A 20,468-nucleotide genomic window follows, 5' to 3' on the forward strand; every position below is an offset into this window, starting at 1 on the left:
TTGCACTGGAGGCTTGCAGATTGTACACAAGCATTCTCCCGTATAAAATCAAAGGTCTGTGTTTATCCGGCTCGACCTGGGAGCAGCGGACAGGCACCGTGCGCCCCAATGCTGCTGAGGTGGACTGGAGCTGAGCTGCAGGAGCGCCTGGCTGCGACTGTGCTCATTGGCTGCGCGCACTGACAGCTCCGCACATGATTGCAGGAGGAGAAGCCCGACCCCCTTTCACCCTTCTAAAGGAGCCATTCATAAAGTACACAAATCCAGCTCAAAGCTGAGTGTGGACGAAAAGTGAGGAAGAGGACAGCAGCGAGAGGGAGAGGAGATGAGTGGCCGCAGACGGTGTTTTTAGCGCAGGACACGGAGGGCGACCCGGAGCCTGAATATGAATCTTCTGAGCCGCGCTGGAAGTGCTCAGGACTTGGACTGATATTTAGCAGGCTATTACGTTGCATCCCTATCCGTTCCCTCCTCCACACACTGACGTCTATCCGCTTCAAAAGCAACGAAAGAAAAAAAACAAAAAACTTTGATTATACATTTTCCTGTACGGGCAAGCGTTTTGCCTCTGGCGTTACCGGTAAGCATTGGATCCGTCAACTTACTGCGACTCCCCGGTGTACAGCCCGGACCTCTGCCCCAACATGATAGCGACGCAGGCAAAGCTGGTCTACCAGCTCAACAAATACTACAACGAGAGATGCCAGGCGCGCAAAGCGGCCATTGCGAAGACTATAAGGGAGGTTTGCAAAGTGGTGTCGGATGTCCTGAAAGAGGTGGAGGTGCAGGAGCCCCGGTTCATCAGCTCCCTCAGCGAGATAGACGCACGCTACGAGGGGATGGAGGTCATCTCCCCCAATGAGTTCGAGGTGGTGCTTTACCTCAACCAGATGGGGGTGTTCAACTTTGTGGACGACGGTTCTTTGCCCGGATGTGCGGTGCTGAAGCTGAGCGATGGCCGCAAGAGGAGCATGTCGCTGTGGGTCGAGTTCATCACCGCCTCGGGCTACCTATCAGCCAGGAAGATCCGCTCGAGGTTTCAGACTCTGGTGGCGCAGGCCGTGGATAAATGCAGCTACCGCGACGTGGTAAAGATGGTAGCCGACACCAGCGAGGTCAAACTACGGATCAGGGAGAGGTACGTGGTGCAGATCACCCCCGCCTTCAAGTGCACTGGGATTTGGCCTCGGAGTGCGGCGCAGTGGCCCATGCCCCACATCCCCTGGCCCGGCCCCAACCGGGTGGCGGAGGTGAAAGCAGAGGGCTTTAACCTCCTCTCCAAAGAGTGCTACTCTCTAACGGGGAAGCAGAGCTCCGCGGAGAGCGACGCCTGGGTGCTGCAGTTCAGCGAGGCCGAGAACCGGCTGCTGATGGCTGGCTGCAGGAAGAAGTGTCTGTCCGTGCTGAAGACCCTGCGGGACCGCCACCTGGAGCTGCCGGGACAGCCCCTCCACAACTACCACATGAAGACCCTGCTGCTGTACGAGTGCGAGAAGCACCCGAGGGAGACCGACTGGGACGAGTCTTGCCTCGGAGACCGGCTGAACGGGATCCTGCTGCAGCTCATATCCTGCCTGCAGTGCCGCAGATGTCCCCACTACTTTCTGCCAAACTTGGACTTGTTTCAGGGGAAGCCTCACTCGGCCCTGGAGGCTGCAGCGAAGCAGACGTGGAGACTAGCGAGGGAAATCCTCACCAATGCGAAAAGTTTGGACAAATTATGAGCTGAATGTCGCCAGAGCACCAAGAGACATTTTTGGGATAAAAAAAAACAACAAAACAAAACAAAAAAAAAACAAACAAACTTAAAAAGACTATTTCACCAAACTGAGTCTCCAAGAAATGTGAAGCAAGAATTGAGAAATGCAACGAACAAAACATCCTTTTTAAATGGAGCAATTGGGCCACTGCCAGAGAGAAGCAGAAGGTACATTTTTCAAATAAATGTAAGAACTTTTATTTGTCTTCTTTAAATGTTTTCACAAAGTGAAGAAACTTTTATTTAAATATATGCACAAAATCGTTAAGTGAAAGAATAAAATGTAGCGTGCCAAGTTCTTTTTTTTTTTTTTCTCATTATGTGACCTAAAGAGAAATGTTAATAAAATGTTGCGAATTAAATTACAACTTGGCCTTGTGTTTTGACGTGTTCTGACAGCCGAGATGACAGGTAAACACGCTGGATTAAAAAAAACAAAAATCTATTTATTTCATTGTTGAATGATGAAGAGAGAGACTTAATTCCACAGGAGAAAATATGGTCAACATAGAGTTGAAGGGGAAAAAATGCCTTTGCTATTGAACTCAACAACAGTGTGTGTCCAGTCCACATTTCTACAGGCAGTAAATCGCAGTGCGTGGAAAAAAAATGTAAATCAACGGATTATTGTTAATATCACAGGTCTGGGAGCATCTCTGCTCTCAGTTTTAAGCAACAACAAAAAGCTTAAAGCAAAAACATGAATCTTAAAAAGACATTTAAAAAATCGATCTAATTTCTACAAAACATCCTGTACTAAGCTTTTCTGAAAACACTGATAATGAAATGATTGACTTGATCTGGATATTATTGAAGCAACGTTTTTAAATAGTTATTTACTTGAAAACAAATGGGATAATTTCACGGAGTGTTAGACTGCATCCACAGAACAAACACAACCACCTGTTGTTCTTCTGTTCACTATGAGCAGCTACAGTTTTTTTTTTTACTTTTAATAACAAAGTTTATTATTCATTCCTAGAGAGCTGCTTACAACAAAGCAGAATAAAACTATGTAATTACTATAGAATATTCCCTTTTTTCATATTTAACCCAATGAAAAAAATATCGAAAATCATAACTAGTGTTAAATATTAGATAGACAAAAAAGACGTTTTACATTAAAACCCTCAAACAAAATTACAAAACAAAATGCTGTTATTAAATAACCCCCCCACCCCCACACCCGAATGTGATCACGCGTAAAAAGTTGACAGAAAACAAGATCACCAAACTTGTAATTATAATTGTTTTTCTGTTATTATTCTAAACAAATGAAAACAATCTCTAATAATGAATTAGATTTTTGTGATCAGACCCTAATGTCTGCGCGTGGCCTTTCTGAGTGACAGTGTGACACGTGGGGTCCCTCACCTTTGGGTCGATGGCCCTGAAGCTGGCCTCCTCCTCGTCCACCTCGAAGAAGAGCTCGGACGCGGTGATGGACAGGGTGCCTTTCACCACCGCGGCCGGAGCTATGAGCTGAGCGCTGGTGCTCAGGTTTACCGGGCCTGTGGGACAAATACAAGCCGGTCACCCAGCAAGCAAGCGCGGCTTCTTCCTCCTCCTCCTCCCCGGTGTGTGTATGTGTGTGTGGGAGGTTCAGGCAGTTTTCTCCTCAGCGGTAAAGTAACTTAGAAACTGAGTCGATGTCTTGGAAAGATAACCTGAAGACTCACACTGGACATTCAATCCTGGAAAATTGGATCAGTGGTATTGATAAGGCCGCATAAGTTATATATATTTAAAAAAAACATAAAACAATCTGGGTGTAATTTTAAAGCTGAATGCAACTCAGCATTTACGTCAACATCATACTATTAAAAAAATATATTTATGTACTTTCCCTTCTGTAATTCTCAGCAGTTGGTTGACAAATCCCAACACAACATTTACGCATGCGTGTACTTTTAAATACCGCGCAGTGTTTAAAATATACATTTAAAGCATTATTGTCAAAAGTGTCCGTCAATCTCGATCGATTGAGCGGTTTTTTTTTTTTTTCCCCTCCCCTTGAAGAGGCATCGTTTCATCTCTCATCAATCTTAATTTATGCCGCAATGACAATGAGGGTCCGACTCGGGGGAGCGCTGGCTGGGAGCGGAGCGCATGTGAGGAGGCATTGTGTCTGCAGATGTGCGCTCCGGAGCCGCGGGCTTGATTTCCCCCAGCACCCTCACACTCTGCGCAAATCCAGTGAATAAGCAGATATATCTCCAGTCCTCTGCCTCGCGTGAACCCCGTGAGTACTGACACGTTATCCGTGGGTTGAAATAACATTTTTTTTTTATTTTTTTTTTTTTTGCATTCACTCAAAAGACATTCAATTACACCTTGGAGCAGACAGCTGCTTAAAGAGGAGAAGCTGCACATCCTCAGACGAAGTTCCAGGGCAATTCTCGCTGTATATATCACTTTATTAGACAGGATCCAACCCGTAATCCTATTGTCATCCCAGCTGCATTATTTTAATAGCACTCTGAGCCCCATTACTGCAGCTTAGTCTGCTGGGTGCTGTCACTGCACATATAAATGCGGATTACACTGCAATCCGCTTAACTGACGATATGATATATAATTAGGCTCCCCTCAACAAAAAGCTCATTAAAGGTATGACAATTTGCAAAAGGCATCAAAATCAGTCTATGGGTACTTTAAAGATCTCCGATCGTGCAGGGAGGAAGTTAAATATATTATTCAAAGAAAACTGTTTATGTTGTTCTAGATCTTGCACCAAATAAACACAATCCTGGATTAAATCCTGCTATTGCTGAGTTTAGAAAAAGTGCTTACATTGTTCAGGCCCACAGGGAATGTTTGTGTAACAGACAGCGAAGATATTGTGTTTTGCACCATTGTATTCATTAGCTAGTGCAGCATAATGAACCAAGTGGATCACATTTATAATTCTGGGTGCTAAAAAAATTCGGCATGTTTGTTGAAAAAGGTGCTTAAGGAAATTGTGATTTTAAGTAACTATATGTGGGGGAAAAAAAGAAGTTTAGTCACAGGCAAACAATTATTGTAACCTGCTAAAAGAGACAAAGAATCTGCATTATAAGAGTTGAAAACAAACAAAAAAGCCCATGCATTGGTAGGACAAGACATTAAATAAAAATTACACTGATGATCTTTCTTTGGTCTGGATGGCAAAGGATTAAAGATAGCAGTGGAGGGAGGAGGAAGAATAATTAAAATACAGGTGTGAGAGGTGAGGAAGAAGAGCTCCACCTTTACCTGTTAAGTTATCCAGGTCCTTCTCCTCCAAAGAGGACAGGGTGTCATCATCTCCGTCCAGAGAGGCTTCACTCTCCGAGTTCTGATTCCCGAGAGCCTGACCCCTGATGGACTGCTTGCCTTTGAGAACATCCTCCTCTGATGCTAGGGATGGAAGGGAAGGGCCTCGTTATTTTATATTTTATTTATCATAACATGAAGTATCATAGGGTGATACATGTTGATCATTAAATAGCTTTTTGCATGTAACCACAACACACTTTATATTATGGAAATATGACAGGAACGTTGACATAAAAGATGATTAAAAAAATAAATAAATGATGCTGATTTACATGAATAAAATAGAGCAATTAAAAGCAATTATTCAAAATAATGGATTTGTGATCCACACCACACATAATTACATTCAAGATAACATACTGAAGCTTGATTCCTCCAAGAAACTTAATTTTTGTAATTTTACTGGTATTTGCATTAGAAGAGAAATTGTTCAACTGTTTAAAAAACGGTCTTAGTTTATAGACTATCGTGTACATTTTAACTATTATCTTCAAAGTATTTTTGGTGTTTTGTAAATAAGTCATTTCCATCTGCTTTAAGCTCCAGGTTGTAAATAATGAATATCGATTTAGTGACTGGGACAAACTCAATCATTAACTGGAATACGACTTTCTGTTTGTTTTATTTCTTAGTTTTACATTTCTTTACATGAAGTTAATAAAAAAATGTGACAAATTCTAACAGGTAAGTCACATAACATTTTTAGCTTTAACTTACATGTTTTACTTTGGTCAGCTTAATTAAAATTTCCCCCAGGATTAAAAAAGCATCTATCTATCAATCGAAATCGATGTTTGAAGTCAGTATAATAACCGACATGTGTATCCTCTAATGAATTTGTTGGTGGCGTGTTCGGAGGCAGCATTTGGTTTATTAATAGCTTAACTTGGATTTAACAATTAAGTGCAACTCTTGTTTCTTTTACGGTTGGCTGGGCTGAATCCAGGCAGGCAAATGAAGAAGAAGAAATAAAATTCCAAAACTTCCCAAAAATATGTGATGAGAGGAAGGCATAATCCTAAATACATATTGCCCTTTTAACACACATCATAACAAACAACATATCACATGAAGATTATCCAAACATGTTTAAACAAACTTATGGTCGCACACTAACCATTTTGACTTCAACTGAGGATGACTTGAGGTTGCGAATAGATTATTTAACAAAAGGGGTCATTTGCAAACATTTACAGAGCCGTGCATGTCCCAGTGGTGCATGGTAAAGATCCGCACATACACACACACACACACACACATATATATATATATATATATACATCCACAGCACAAAGGCTCTCTGACAAGTCCTCCATATTTGTAAATGGAGCTGGTAAAAGAGCGAGAGCGTTCGTTGCTTCTGTGCGTGTATTTGTGTTTTAATGGTGGTCATCCCGGTAAAAGTAAATGCATTTCTTCCGTCATCATCACCTGAGATGTGGAGATCAGATCAGTTGCACTTCCTAAAAATGCACAGACGCGCCATGTAGCCATACGCTCCGAAACTGCAAGGAGACCCAGACTTAAAAAATCTCTTGTCATGGAAAATATGCGGCTCACTGATATTTAGAATGGCCTTCCTGTAATTAAGCCTCCCTGGAGGATTCTTTAGTTAGCAGCACTGAAATTACTACCAGCTCCCCTAATACGTACCACATGCCATTGTATTCGCACCAAGCAAGTGGACAGGGGACTTGTCAGATGAGCTTTAAAAACAGAGATGTATTTGAACTTCCTCGCGGTGCACGCTCAGCAGTTCTTGTTCCAGAATTAAGATAAGCACAAAAACATGCAGGATCGAGCATTACAAACACACTCTGCGACTAAACCTCAGAGGTTATTAATAGTGCTTCATGATGAGGCACAGGCAAGGAACTGAAACAATAAAAATGAGCAGTCGACACGCTGGCTTGATTAGTTATTCAATAGAGTTACTTTGACTAAAGTTTTGTCACTTATTACCAGATACATAAACATGGAACATGGACAGAAGTGACAGGCTACGTGCTAATGTCTTAGCTTTTCTATTCCCAAAGTAGATACTGTTTATTCTTTTTCCCCCCTTCTTTTAACTTGACATGTCTGAGGTTTGGGTTTTGTGTGATTACACGTGTGGGTGCGTGTGTATGTGTGTGCTTGCATGTATGTGAGTGTGTGTGGGTGTGTGTGTGTTTGGAGATCATGAAGAGCATGCCAACTCAGTTATAGTTATAGTTCTGCTTCAGTTTACATTTTATTTGGAGCGGGATTGCTTCTCAAAAACATGGTGTCCGTGAAAAATATAAATTAAAGTTTTGTTTTGTTTTTAAATCATCATGAATTAGCACATTTTTATGGTAGAAAAAAGAAAAGCAACAAAGAAACACTTAAATCCACACGCATCACGAATTAAAGTAAACTAAAATGTAGGATAATTCAAAACAATTGAAATGATGAACAATCTATTCAATAAGCAAGTCTGTCACATTAAGAAAGAAGTCCCGTCCACTTCAGCCTCATCACTCAGCACACATGCGTATGCACAAGACGCACGTAAAAGCCAACAGGTTACAATTTTTCCAAGAGCCTTTCCCCCCGCTGGCTGAGAGGTTCAACTACCTGCTTATACAACTCAAGGCATGCATGGACCCAGCAATTAAATTGTCAGAATTAACAAATTTGTTTTTAACGGGAGCGTAGCCAGGAGTGTGGTCATGAGGCGAGTATTGATTACCAGAACAGAGACATTAGTCTTCAGGTATTTACTCTGCCACCTCGGGTACACGGGCCCAGGACCAGACCAAATCAATCCCCAGGAAAGATGGTTCTTTCCAGCCATAAATACATAACGGCCTACTCAAGCCTACTGGCAGCCGCACGCTCTCCTGTGGAAATCATTTTGGCGCGGCATGAATGATAACAGTTGTGTGTATCTTATACTTAGAAATGCAGATTTTTCTTTGCGTTTTGAGAAAACACATAGCCAGTAAAGCCCCGTTAAACAAAATTCAATTACAATATATCACCAAACAAAGTATCGACTTTTCTCCCCTTTGCTTCTAATTTTACGATCCAGCTCGAGATTTGAGAAGTGCTGCCACAAGTAGCTGCTAAATGAGGGTAAATTCAGGCTTGATCTCACACTAAATATTTTCTTAGGGAGTGAGACTGCATTTTCCCCCCTCTGCATCTGATGAATATAATTACAGCCAGATATGACCTTTGTGCTCCGTTTGAAAACTCAGCCCTGCATTCTCATCTTGAGCTGCACTTCCGTAACAAATGTCGGGTCGACTAAAACAAGACGAAAGGTTACATCAGAAAATGGATGCCGTCAGGCTTCAATGTCAGAGAGTTATTTTAATGATATATTCCCATAGTTCAGCCAAGCAGTGTACTCTCACGAGGTAGCGTACCCTTGCCACGACTGGCCGCCGGCTATTTTTACACAGACTTGACTTTGAAACCAAATGTTGTTTGCAAGAATTTGTCTTCCTCCACCAGTGATGAATATACACAGCACGCCGACTGGTATAATGTGAGAATTAAATCCAACACCAGACCAAATGTCTCAGTACACAGGGTGCATTACTCCTTTAAAAAAAAAAAAAGAAAAGAGGAGGCAATGACAGAGCGTAAGTGATGTGTCCATTCCCCGTCATGACCAGGCTGAGAGGAAAACATAAAGTGGAAATTCAGAGGCGTGCTCCAGAAGAACAGCAACCAGCTGGACACTGGCTTTGCTCCCCAGCCGCCTCCACGCTGCAGACCAGAAGTCTCTCAGGGTCCCCGACACTTAATGCTTTCATATCATATCCTTATTGACTTCTGTCACACCTGCCATTTGTCTTTGGGAGCACTGAGGTCCACAAACTGACATTTCTTTTTGAGGGAAGGAAAGTAATAGATTCCACTGGTTTGTGTAATCCCGGCAGGAGAAATGATTACAAACCCTGGTTTGTGATGGATATTTGCAGAAATGAAGGATTACATGCACTCGAGAAGAAACATGTTACTCCTCGTCTTAATGCAGAGGACATGTGTCATGCAGATATGGGAATGTTCTTGTCAATTCGTAACGTTAAAAAAGTGCAGTGATATTTAACCGTTTATCAGATTTTGTAATCCCACAGAGGATAAAAATCAGTGTTGTGGCTGTAATAGCAGCTTTGAACATTCTATTAAGTTGCTTTGCAAACTGTATTTAATCATCCAAGGTGTCTTTTTCCATTTCTTTGCCAAAAGGGTTTACTATATGTTTTTTGTTGGTATAATAATTGACCAATAATTCATTACTGTTGAACAATATTAGCCAGGAGTCTCTGTGGAGTTATACACCAAATAATACAAGTCTGTCACGACCAACAATATAGTATATACCTCTAATCTGGCCAGATATCCCACAAAGAAAAGTATTAAAAGCTTAACTCCAAAAATAGTCCGTCTTTCAACCTTTTTTGAGGGAAAAAAAAAAAGAAGAAGAAGGAATGTGCAAATTACTTACCACTGATATCAGCCACTGTTGTGCAGCCAAGAAAAAAAGAATGAATAAAATTTTATGTCACGGCATTCGTAAGCACTCACTCCAAAACTGATTTTCTGACTAAAGCAAGCCGACACGTGTATGTATCCACATTTGCATAATGTGAGGCACAGTATGAAATTACCTGTGCGAAATTCAAATGTAGGCGCTATTTTATTGTGTGCTGTGGTACAATAAATCTTTTATTGCAACGGGAGGGCTAATTTTTATTGCCTTGTTCAGGGTGCTACTGCCAGGTGAGTGGGGGAAAAAGCCTGTGCAGATAACAGGAAGGGGGGTGGGGGTGGGGCGGATGTGGTTGACGGTACTGACCATGTTCGGCCGCGGCTTTGAGCGTTGCTTCTGAGTGACTGGATCCGAAAGGGTTCCTGATGAAGCGACGTCGCCGCCTTAAATCGTCCTCCCAGTAGTCCAGGCGCCAGAACTCCCTCGGCCGGCTGCAACGAGACAGAGGTAGCACATGTGTTAGCAATTACCAGCCAGCATGGTATAGCAGCCCGGCATTAGCACTTGGTCCGAGCGAGCATGCATAAAGCCAGCATTGTGTTTGGAGTTTTTTTTTTTTTTTTTTTTAACCCTCTGAAACGGTCTTGAAAAACATTCACTTATACACAAGCTGAGACCAGAAATTTTTGTATCCCTGCTGTCAACAATGACAGAATCTCCATCTGGAGGCAAAGGTGTTCCCCTTCTTGGCCTCCTTTTTCCTCCACTTTCTTTGAGGAGGTAAAATGAGTCAGTAAGCACCATCACAGCTGAGGGAGGCAAATGACAGCGTGATCATTTTCCACAAACTTCTGCGGCACGTGCTTCCATTCGAGGCTCATTTCAAGCCCAGCAGGATGCCTCTTGTCAGGACTCACGGCTCGCAGGCTCGGGGAGGGGAGGCCATTACAAGAGTAAAGAGGGGGATGGATAGCATTAGCAATATTAATCAATGCCTGTAGTGTCCATTTTTCTTTCCAATTTACATCTCTCCTTACACAACCCAGTCAGTAAATCACTGAGCTCTCAAGGAAAAGAAAGTGTTAACTTTTAATGAGGACTCACGCCTATATTGGATTGTAAATACATACTCTGGTAAATGTCTAAAATGAATTATCACTTTTTATTTGGAAGCAATTTAAATGAAATACAGTCATTAGGAATGCCCTAAAGCAAAATAATGCTTACAAAGATCATTGCTCCATTCTATTAATATTTTTTTCCAATGGTTTGAGTCTAACTTTATTCTGCAGCATAACGGCGCATTTAAAACATGAAAATCTACTTTTCTTTGAAACATAAAACCTGCGTTAACAATTAACAGCTGAGGTGGAGCGAAAAGAACACGCACAAGAGTCTTCAGTGAGACTAAATCCTGAAGTCAGTCAGTTTACTTCACCTAAAAGGTTTGTATGATAAACATAAGGAATGAAGGAAATCCTGGTCTTAGATTGACTCGATGTTGGACATTGAGCTGTTACTTGAACTCGGTCTGCGTTCCTGAAACCCGAGGCAATAACTGTGATTAGTGAAATACTGGAGAGATATATATATATATATATATATATATATATATATAAATATATCACCTCTAGGGTCAGTGAAAGGAGAAACCTATCATGCATAAATTAAAAAAATATGTCAGGGTTGCTTTTACATTTCACATTGAAACCTTTGCTGCTCCAGTCAATGAAGCTAAAAGATGTAAGTAATTGCTACAGAAAGACTGAAGCACTGCTAAAATATTTATGAGTAAAAATGTAAAAAAAAGAAACACCAGAATGTTGTTTATAAACAGCTTCAGTAGATCCTGTAAAAGTGAAAGTTGTTGGAAGGCACAGTTTATGGGTTCAGTGGCACGGCCTATGACGGGAGAACCCCAGCATACTTTCTGTGATCTACTCTTGAATGCCGCTCTGGCCGGGGGCTCCTCACAAATCTTCAGTCGAACACCAATGATCACACAGGGGCCTCTAAAAGGGGAAAGGAGCTTTACGCAAGAAAATAAATACAATTTCCAAGCGGGTCTTTTAAAACCCTGTATGCCCAAGCTAATGAAAACCATTGATTATTTGATTTATCTGGACGAAACAATCGGTCTCAAAAGGCTGGATGACGAGCGGAGAGCGGCTGCTGCTCGCATTTTAAATCTGTAGGGCGCATTTTATTTCAGTGCAGAGAAGAGAGCGAGAGTACGGAGAGCTACAAAACAAGAAAATTCTTAATTATGGAGTGAGAAATTGAGAGGGGAGGGGGGGGGGGGGAAGAAAAAAAAAAAAAAAAAAGGATAAATGCTGCATATTCAGAGGAATGAACTGAAAGCTGGTGTATGTGTGCCGAATGCAGGTTGGAGAGACACAAGGGACGCGGGTCTGTGCAGGACCAGATTTCTCTCCGGTGACAAAGACCGCGCTCTGTGTTTGCATGTGATAGTCTCTGAAGGCAAATGGCCACTTCATCATCCTGCCTGCAACGGTATTCATCTATGAAAATAATTATCAAGGTTGTGCGTGCCACGCGGCTCAAGATCGGGATGCACTCGTCTCTCATCTCGGGGAAGGTGGGGATCTGTCCCATTCGCACAATACGCATTAATCCATCAGGAGGGGAACCGTTGCCCGGAGTAATTAGTCACGGCATGGGTGGATGGGTGGGTGGTTGCGGGGGGCACCTCTTGCCAGTCATATTCATCCAGCACACCCCAAGCAGGCGACAGTGGAGGCCCTAATGACGAGGTGCTGGGAGAGGTGAACAGACGATGAAGGATACCTCGTCATCAATCCCCGACTGGAGTGCCGCCGTAACAAGAATGGAGATGTACGGCGCTATGCGACCCCCATGCCACACACCGAGTGTGTTTCCACAAAGATAATAAATTATTCAGGGCTCATCCATCCTCCCAGGGCATCCTTGGCAGAATTTACGGAAGCGCCATTTTTCAAAATAACAACAATTAAAATAACAAAGGGCTGGCGTTGTGCCGCGGCTCACGCCAACCACTTGTGTAATTAGTAATTAGTTTGGCCATAAAAGGTGTCTGGAAGGACGGCTTGTTAAGCCTGGAGTGACTGTTGTCAGGAGATGAAGCTGGAGGAACCATGAGGCGATGACTGCGTGTGTGTTTTCCCAAGTCTGAGCAATACTCAGATACACATCAGTGCTTACAAGCCCTCCATGAGGCTCTCTGTTTATGTGTGTCAAGGAGGAAATGTTAAGCCAGACCAACCTTTTCTAATGCAGACCACATTGGCTACTGATAAAACAGAGTCCGGAAGAGTTTTATGTGAGGTAGTAAATAGTAATCACCTTTTTGCTTTCATTTTCTTTTTTTTTTCCAAACATCTTTTGGGTGCTCTTCAGAACTCCCAGCTGTAAATTCAAGGGAGTTTACCAACACAGAAGACAAATGGTTTTCCTTTCATGTGGCCCTCGTGCTCCCTCGAACCCGAATCGCTTCACGAAACAGTGACGCCATGGATTTAATAAACTCAACACAAACCGTTGACACTTCTGCAAGGATATACTTGATGGGAGATTTGAATTGCTCTACTAAATTGTCTGTTTACGTCAAAACAGAGCTGCTGTACAAATAGGTCTGGCTTGGAGAGGCGACAGCTTTCATGCTGAGCAATCCCCACAATTAAACCGTTAATATTCTGAGTTTGGGATTAATGAAATGCTTATTTGGAAATGGCTAAGTTTAGAAAAGTGATGGGGCTGAGTAAGCTACACTAACCATTTCTTTGATAGTAAACACATTCCTGTGAGAAGCATGAAATAGATTTGTAATTTGAAGCCCTTTGTTTCTTCCTTTCAGATGGAAGTTGGAGAGAGAGAAGAGTGACAGGCAGTGAACAAATCAAACAATGACTTCAATGATCTTTTTCAGTTTATTCGGAAAGATTTTACTTATTTGTCTTTACTTATTATTAATCTTGTTTTTTCTTGTATATTTTGTATACTGTTACGTTGCTCCAGTCAAAACAATGAAATGGTTACAATGAAATAAAAATGCATAGGTCATTTATTTCCCTTTCTTTTTGTCCCTTTTTCATGCGCAAGACTGTTTTCCACAGCTTTTGTGAGTTCTTGTTTACCAAGCGTTGTGATACTTTCTCTGAATGCCCCCTGAGGGACTAGATCAGGTTTAATCTCATTCTAAGTAAAAACACTAATGTGGCATAAAAACCAATGTAATGCAAACAACTCCAATTCAATGTCACCTCCCTAATCACCATATGTCATTGGAATTACTTGGTTTCAAAGCAGGGGTGTATGAGGTCCAAATGTGATTATTATTGCCATCAAACAGGCAGTTTAAACATGTTAATAGATTCTCTGTGCAGGTCCTGAAAGTTTGATAGCAGCCGTATTTCAATGGCACCATTGTCCATTTGCTGACAAGGACAAATGAAGACCATCCATCAAGATCTGCTGGGACTTGATTGTCCAGAGACCGACGCAGCGTGGTTTCGTTTTTTTAGCCCTTTTTGAAAAAAATTTTTATCCAAAATTTTGTTTTTGTATTTTTTTTTTTTTTTTTTTAAACACCGGAAATTGATTTTCAAACTAAGAGATTACTAATTTTATTTTATATTTCCATTTCATAATTCATTTAAATGCAGTATTTTAACAAAGAGGTAAAGGAAAATATAGTTTTGCATGTTTACATTCACCAACAGCTGATGGTATGCAAATACTAACATGACCTTTATCAAAGCAAGCAGAACATGCAGAGTGGATATGTTTTCATATATCACTACAAGCGGCTGCACTTTGGCACAAACAGTCGTTTATAAGCTTTCTGCTAAATTAATTTGGGTACAGTCAATGAGACCTGCATATGCACAGGAGAGTCCCCCCCTTGCTTATTTTATATTAATGCCACTTCCTATTGGCAGGACTCAAATTGCTCAAACATTGCTGGTATCCCCAAGATCATTTTGCTTTGATTTGCATAAGCCATGTGTTTAGAAGAAACGGGAGAGCTAGATTGAGGATTTGTCATGTCGAGGACTGGATGCTGGGGCATTGGCTCTTTGACAAACGGGGAGCAGCGAGCGCGTCGATGGGATCTCCAGACTCAAATTAAAATGAAACAGGACCAAACACCTTCCCACTGAAATCGTTTGGCATGATTAAGTCGTGCCGAAGTGATTTTCTACATGTGCATTAATGCCTATCCACCCCACTGCAATGAGGTGTACAGGAGACCATCTATATGTGTGTGTATGTTAATTTGCTGCCACTAATGTTGTTTACAAGATTCACCAGGGGTGATGTTAGGGTCACGCAGACGTGGCAACATTTCTATCACACCACATGCAATTTTGCCCATCCTTGCCATTAATCACAGAATCAAGTCACTTAATTTTCCTAGTTCTAATAGAACTGCAGCGTTGCATTAGATTTGATAAATAAAAGAATATGCATGAGGTCAAAGGGAAAAATAACTGAACTGAAGAACCCACAGAAACAAAAAAACAAGAGAAGCCCTTGTATGTGCACATCCTTTGGTTTTATTGCTCTCATGGTAACTCCCTTTTTACTGACCCCCCCCCCCCCACCCACACACACAGTTATCACCCAGCCAACGTTCGCACCTTCCACTCCTCCCAATTAACTCCAATTCATCCAAGAGCTTTCAAAAAGTCCTTCAGAAAAAAAAAAAAAGAGAGAGAGAGACTGAGGTAGAGAGAGACTGCATCTTCCAGCTTGTGAAGATCAAAGAAGTCCCGCGGGTGGACGGCGAGGGGCTGCAGACTCCCCACAATGCAGTGCAGTCGCATGAAATAATGCAAATCGAGGTCTAATTACCACCAGCTTAGTGCGAGGCTTCCAATTAGCAGCAATTATACTCAGTGTAAATTTACTAACAAAAGCCTGACAATTAGTCACTAATTATACCAGATTTCATGGGAGGTAAAAACCAAAGTGTTGTAGTAAATATTAACCAAAAACAACTGTCTAATAAATAGGCTGTAAATACATTAAATAAAATATATATTTTTGTTCTAAAATATCAGAATGGCTTTTCTTATTGCTCTATAATGTATCAACTACATACTAAATTGTGTACACGGGCTTCCAGTACGACACTACTGAAGTGGTGCCATCTGTATTTTTGATGAAGAGTCACATTTTTCCTCTGATTTTGACAACATGCATTTAAGGCCATTTATCACCACTGCTGCAATGTAATGAGGGCATCCACTGGACTGGAGTTGCATAATTCTGCCATTACTGCCCCCATTGTAATAATCTTCTGACCTCTAGCTTTCAGAGCTGATCTTGAATGGTTTGACAAATCTAAACACGTACCCACGTTTTCGAGCGCACCCCAAAAGAAAAACAGCGGGGAGAAGCTCAAGGTCGGCTGAGATTGGAAGTCTGAAGACGCCTTTTTCCAGTCTAAAGGTTCCCATTTATAACACAAACACGGGGCCCACGTTTAACCTGACGCCTGAAACGCCAACAATAAAATAATAAAGAGCGGAAATAAAACAACTAAATATTTATCTAAAAGTTTTGAAGAAGAAATAAAATTTTACGTTTATGATTATAGAAATTTACACATTGTGTGAAATCTTTTACATTGAGAGGCATGCAATAATGAAATCCTCCTTGCCCTTTTATCGTTTCAACTCAGTTTAATACTGAAAGTCTGACGTGTGTTTTTTTGCTGCAGTGTGTTGCAGAACCACAAAGCTCTACAATCTCATCTCAGCCTGTCTGCTATTCATGAGCACCTCGTCCCCTCTCTCCAGCCAGTGTGCGCGTGTGTGTGTGTGTGTGTGTGTGTGTGTGTGTGTGTGTGTGTGTGTGTGTGTGTGTGTGTGTGTGTGTGTGTGTGTGTGTGTGTGTGTGTGTGTGTGTGTGTGTGTGTGTGTGTGTGTGTGTAACAATGAAAATAAGTAACTACATTGTCTATCTAGTCTAATTTCTTAAAGAAGTAAGAACATAATGCAATGTAAAACAGTGTCCATGCAAAGATTCTTTTTCTGTAAATGAGAAAAATGTGTACATCTTTTATTCATTTTGTATTCCTCATCTGTTCCAACAACTCATGGAGAAACGCTGTAAATCATTGCATTGTACAGGTGTCCCTGATAAAGTGAGTAAATACAGTAGAAATGGATATTTTCAAAGAAATTCCAACCATACTAAAGTAAGAAGAAGCTTATTGAGAGCCTTCAATCTTCGTGCAGCAATTATTTATTTAATTTATTTATTCTTAATCGAAATCAGAAACGTCTCAATGAAAAATCAGTAGAAAAAAAACGGTTCTTTTTCTGGCAGATCACTGAACTTGAACTCAGACTCATGACCATGAGACTATACAACCTAAAGGTCTACGACTAAAAGGAAGAGCCTCAGTTTTCACACTACTATGCTCTCTATTGTAGCCAACCCAGGTGTTTTATGTGTGCTTCTCTTGCTTTGAATGTGCTGGCTTCTCCAGATAAAAGTGATTTTTCTTTTTTTTTTTTGGTAAATGTTGAAAGTAGCAAAATAAATGACCTGCTGGTCCTATGGTGTAATTACAGTGGCTGGAAGCATACCAATCTATCAAGAGGAAGCAGAGGGGGGGTGGCTGACACGCTGCAAAAGGGGTTAGTCAAAGGAGATAGCCTTTGACTAACTACTGGCCCCGGACAATCGATACTCCGCAGATATTGCATCCGGGGAGAAAGGAAGGAAAAAAAGCCCTAAAAACTTCCCAAATGGCTTTTCATTCAGATATTGATCAGTCCCCCTTTTATCGTGACCTTGCTCCACCAAGGCCATATACTTTCTTAAGGGTATATGAAACTCATAAATCTGAGAGTTGCTACAGAGAGCTGCCTGACTGTGAGCAGCGAGGCACGGAGGCTCAATGGTGTAATTGGTCTTTCTGGGATGGGGGTCCTCTTTCATTCTTCATAACTAGCATTCCATTACATTTCCGAGCTGCGAGAAGGAGGACGGACAATACCAGCAGAGTAAAATGAAACTATGAGATTTAAAGAAGGGAATAGAGTCAAGTAAATTGGTGAGGCTGACAACCTTTAGATTATCACATGGATACGCCGTAAAGTTACGACCATGATGTGGTTATATAACATCTTTAGCGTATAACGTCACCTGTGAATGGAATAGAATTGGAAAACTTCTACGTGAAGAAAACAGCTAATTTTCATCGTCAAAGATATTTGCTTGGGGGTAGAAGCAATTTTTAAAGAGTCTCCAGGGGGCAGTAGGAAGAACAGGGGGTGTCCAGGGTCCTTTGAATGACCACAAAAGAAAGTATATTTTAGTGTCATTCAGGGAAGGTAACTATCTTAATCTGATGTATTCCGATACTCTCACCACCAATTGTGAGTCCCACCTGCTCTACCCTGTACAGCTGGACAGTGCAGCAGTAGGTTAGGTGGTACTTTATTGCTGACAAAGGAGGGAAGTTGTTGGTTTTTTTTTCAGCTTCCTGAGGAACGACTGTGTTGGGTCTTCTTCACATGATAGGAGATGCTGGTAATCCACAGGAAGTCGGCTTAGATACCAAGGATATTAAGGCTCTTCAACATGACAACCTCAACTTAATTTGATCCTATTGGGGCCAAAAATTGTGAAGGCTAGAAAACTGGGTGAGAGCATCTCCAACCCTGGAGTTTTTATAGGTTGTTTTCAGTGCAGAGTGGTCAGTATGAAAAGCTAATTGAGAAAGGAACCAGCGACGGCGTCATGTGGAGAGTAAAAACTGATCCGATCCAACAGATGAATTACTAAAACTTAAATTTCTGCAGATATTAATGCTAGCTCGGATAAAAAAATGTAATTAAAAAAGTCGTTAAGATAGTGTTTAACACAGATTGTTGTGTATTAAGAGAAAAATTGGGAGCTACACAACATAATGTCTAGTCTCAGAAAATATAGGAAACAATTGAATGCATGTAAAAAGAGAAAAAAACAAATTATTCAGAGGTTAAAGGTGTCTGTTTTAACCCGAAAGCTTTACTTTTTGTTGTCGTTTTAAGTGATCCACTGAGTGTAATTCTTCAGTTTCTGTCGACCCTGCAACACTTAACCATTCTAACATATGGACATCATCAGCTGTTAATATGTTTCACCATGACACTCTGTTGCTATTCTTTACAGACCCAGCCACTGTACTGTATATACAGTGGAGGTAAATGTTATCATTAAGGCTAAATTCTAATTCATGTCCATGAGCCAGACTGCATGGTAGGGCCCTCGTGGCACGTTATTTTATGTAACTGATGGAACGCACGTCTGTCAAGCTTGAAGAGTCTCCCCAGAGATTTGAGGAACATCCTTTTTGTCAGAGTCGCAACTTTTTTCTGTCCCAGACACATGTCATGGTGCGTGATTAATAAAGCGAAGGCTTTTCACGTTAAACCCGTTTAAGGACTTGGGCGCTGGAGACGTCTGCGTGATAACACAGGTTCTCGTTTACAGAGGTGAATGTAACCGAAGGCAGGCCTGGCGCTGCTTCGGTGTGCTATGTTTATGGGATACGTTTATGAATGCATCAAGGCAGATGGATGATCACAACTGGAGCCCCAGCTAATTGGTTCTGAAGTAGTCGGGACGCGGGCTAAAGGAAACAACTGTCTCTGCCTCGGATGAGACGGAAGCTGCAGATCGCTGCAGCTGCCAGTGCTCAGTACATTGGGTCATGTTTGTGTTTAGATTAAAAGTATTTATTTATAAGCAAACTAAAAAGCTATTAAGGTCAAAATCACCAGTTCAGACCAAAAGCATAATGCATTATTTTCAATGTCACAATAAGTAAACTTATTTTTGAAAAATTTAGGATGTAATTCAAATAATCTGACTAAAACCGATATACTTGTATAAAAATAAAAGCTGAGATCTTATTTACAAACTTCTTATAACCTCAGCTGTAGTATTTATTCCAACAACCGAGCAGGGAAACAAAGAAAATCTGATGGAGTTGATAAGTCACTGAAGACTTTTACATCCATTGAGGAATACAAACTTAATATATTTTACATACAAATGTGCACAATCACTCACTGCTATCGCTCAGTTCGTCTCGCCACTAGAGGAAAGGATGTCTCAGGAAAAATGTCTCTGCCTTGTCTTTGTCTCCATCTCCACTCTTGATCCTTCAGTGACAAATATTTCTAACCCCTATCTCCCTCCCTCTTCTCCGTCTTCCTGCCCCTCTCGTGTCGTGCATTTCCGAGAGTCAGTGTATTCTAAACTGTTATGTTCTTGTTTCCTATGGTTATAATCTTCATTGACATGCCAGAGTCCCATTTCCTTTTTCAGCTTTGCATCTATGGAACGCGAGCAGCCGTAATGTAAAGCGTGACCATAAAACACACGCGTGAGGCGGCGCAGACATTGTCCAGACCTTGGCTTTAGCACATGCATTACATTCAGTATTATGTATCATAATTGTGATTTAGGTCTGGAATGAAAGCATACAAGTGGAGATTAATCTAGCTGGCACAGCTTCTCATGCAATCATTTATTTAAAAAACAAAAGTACAGTGTGAACATGAATGTCTCCACTACTGTGAGCATAACTCTGTGTTCGGAGCAGAGCTGGTTCTACTGGAGGGTGACGCAGCTACAAAACAGAGAAGGTGGCTCAACAAGAGAAGATAAACTAAACTACTGACTAACAGGACGAGTCACTGTTGCAAGTCAGGGTTGTGTAATATATTGCACACAAAGCTTAAACGGCCCCAAAAAAAGGTCCAATCCAGCCCCTGGGACAACAGTGCAAAGACTTTGTTTTTTAAAAAATGTTTTGACATCAATGAACAGCAGATGGCAACAATGTTCGTAGCCAAGAGATCATTGACGCAGCGTTAAAAGTTTGATACCTTCTTTCTTGTGAAATGGATTGAGCATCAACACTGAGTTTGG

The 20,468-nt window shown here is 41.4% G+C and overlaps 2 protein-coding genes across 2 annotated transcripts in view; one reads left to right on the top strand and one right to left on the bottom strand.

Annotated features, from left to right (window-relative positions):
- The window catches only part of lrba (LPS-responsive vesicle trafficking, beach and anchor containing), a 190,430-nt gene that overhangs the window by 71,234 nt on the left and 98,728 nt on the right, over nt 1-20,468 (bottom strand). Inside the window, 4 exon segments of the mRNA XM_080463151.1 lie at nt 3,134-3,270; nt 4,997-5,140; nt 9,543-9,557; nt 9,894-10,018. Of these exon segments, the coding sequence (XP_080319277.1) occupies nt 3,134-3,270; nt 4,997-5,140; nt 9,543-9,557; nt 9,894-10,018 (421 nt within the window).
- mab21l2 (mab-21-like 2) lies at nt 282-2,119 on the top strand. Its single transcript, XM_080463152.1, has one exon. The coding sequence runs from the start codon at nt 645-647 to the stop codon at nt 1,722-1,724; it is 1,080 nt and encodes a 359-aa protein (XP_080319278.1). The 5' UTR covers nt 282-644; the 3' UTR covers nt 1,725-2,119.

The sequence above is a fragment of the Lipophrys pholis genome (assembly GCF_963383615.2).
Source record: "Lipophrys pholis genome assembly, chromosome: 5".
In the NCBI taxonomy this organism is placed as follows: domain Eukaryota; kingdom Metazoa; phylum Chordata; class Actinopteri; order Blenniiformes; family Blenniidae; genus Lipophrys; species Lipophrys pholis.

Bases quoted from the DNA above. Each gene is read 5' to 3' on its own strand.
- mab21l2 (XM_080463152.1), top strand. From the start codon at position 645: ATGATAGCGACGCAGGCAAAGCTGGTCTACCAGCTCAACAAATACTAC.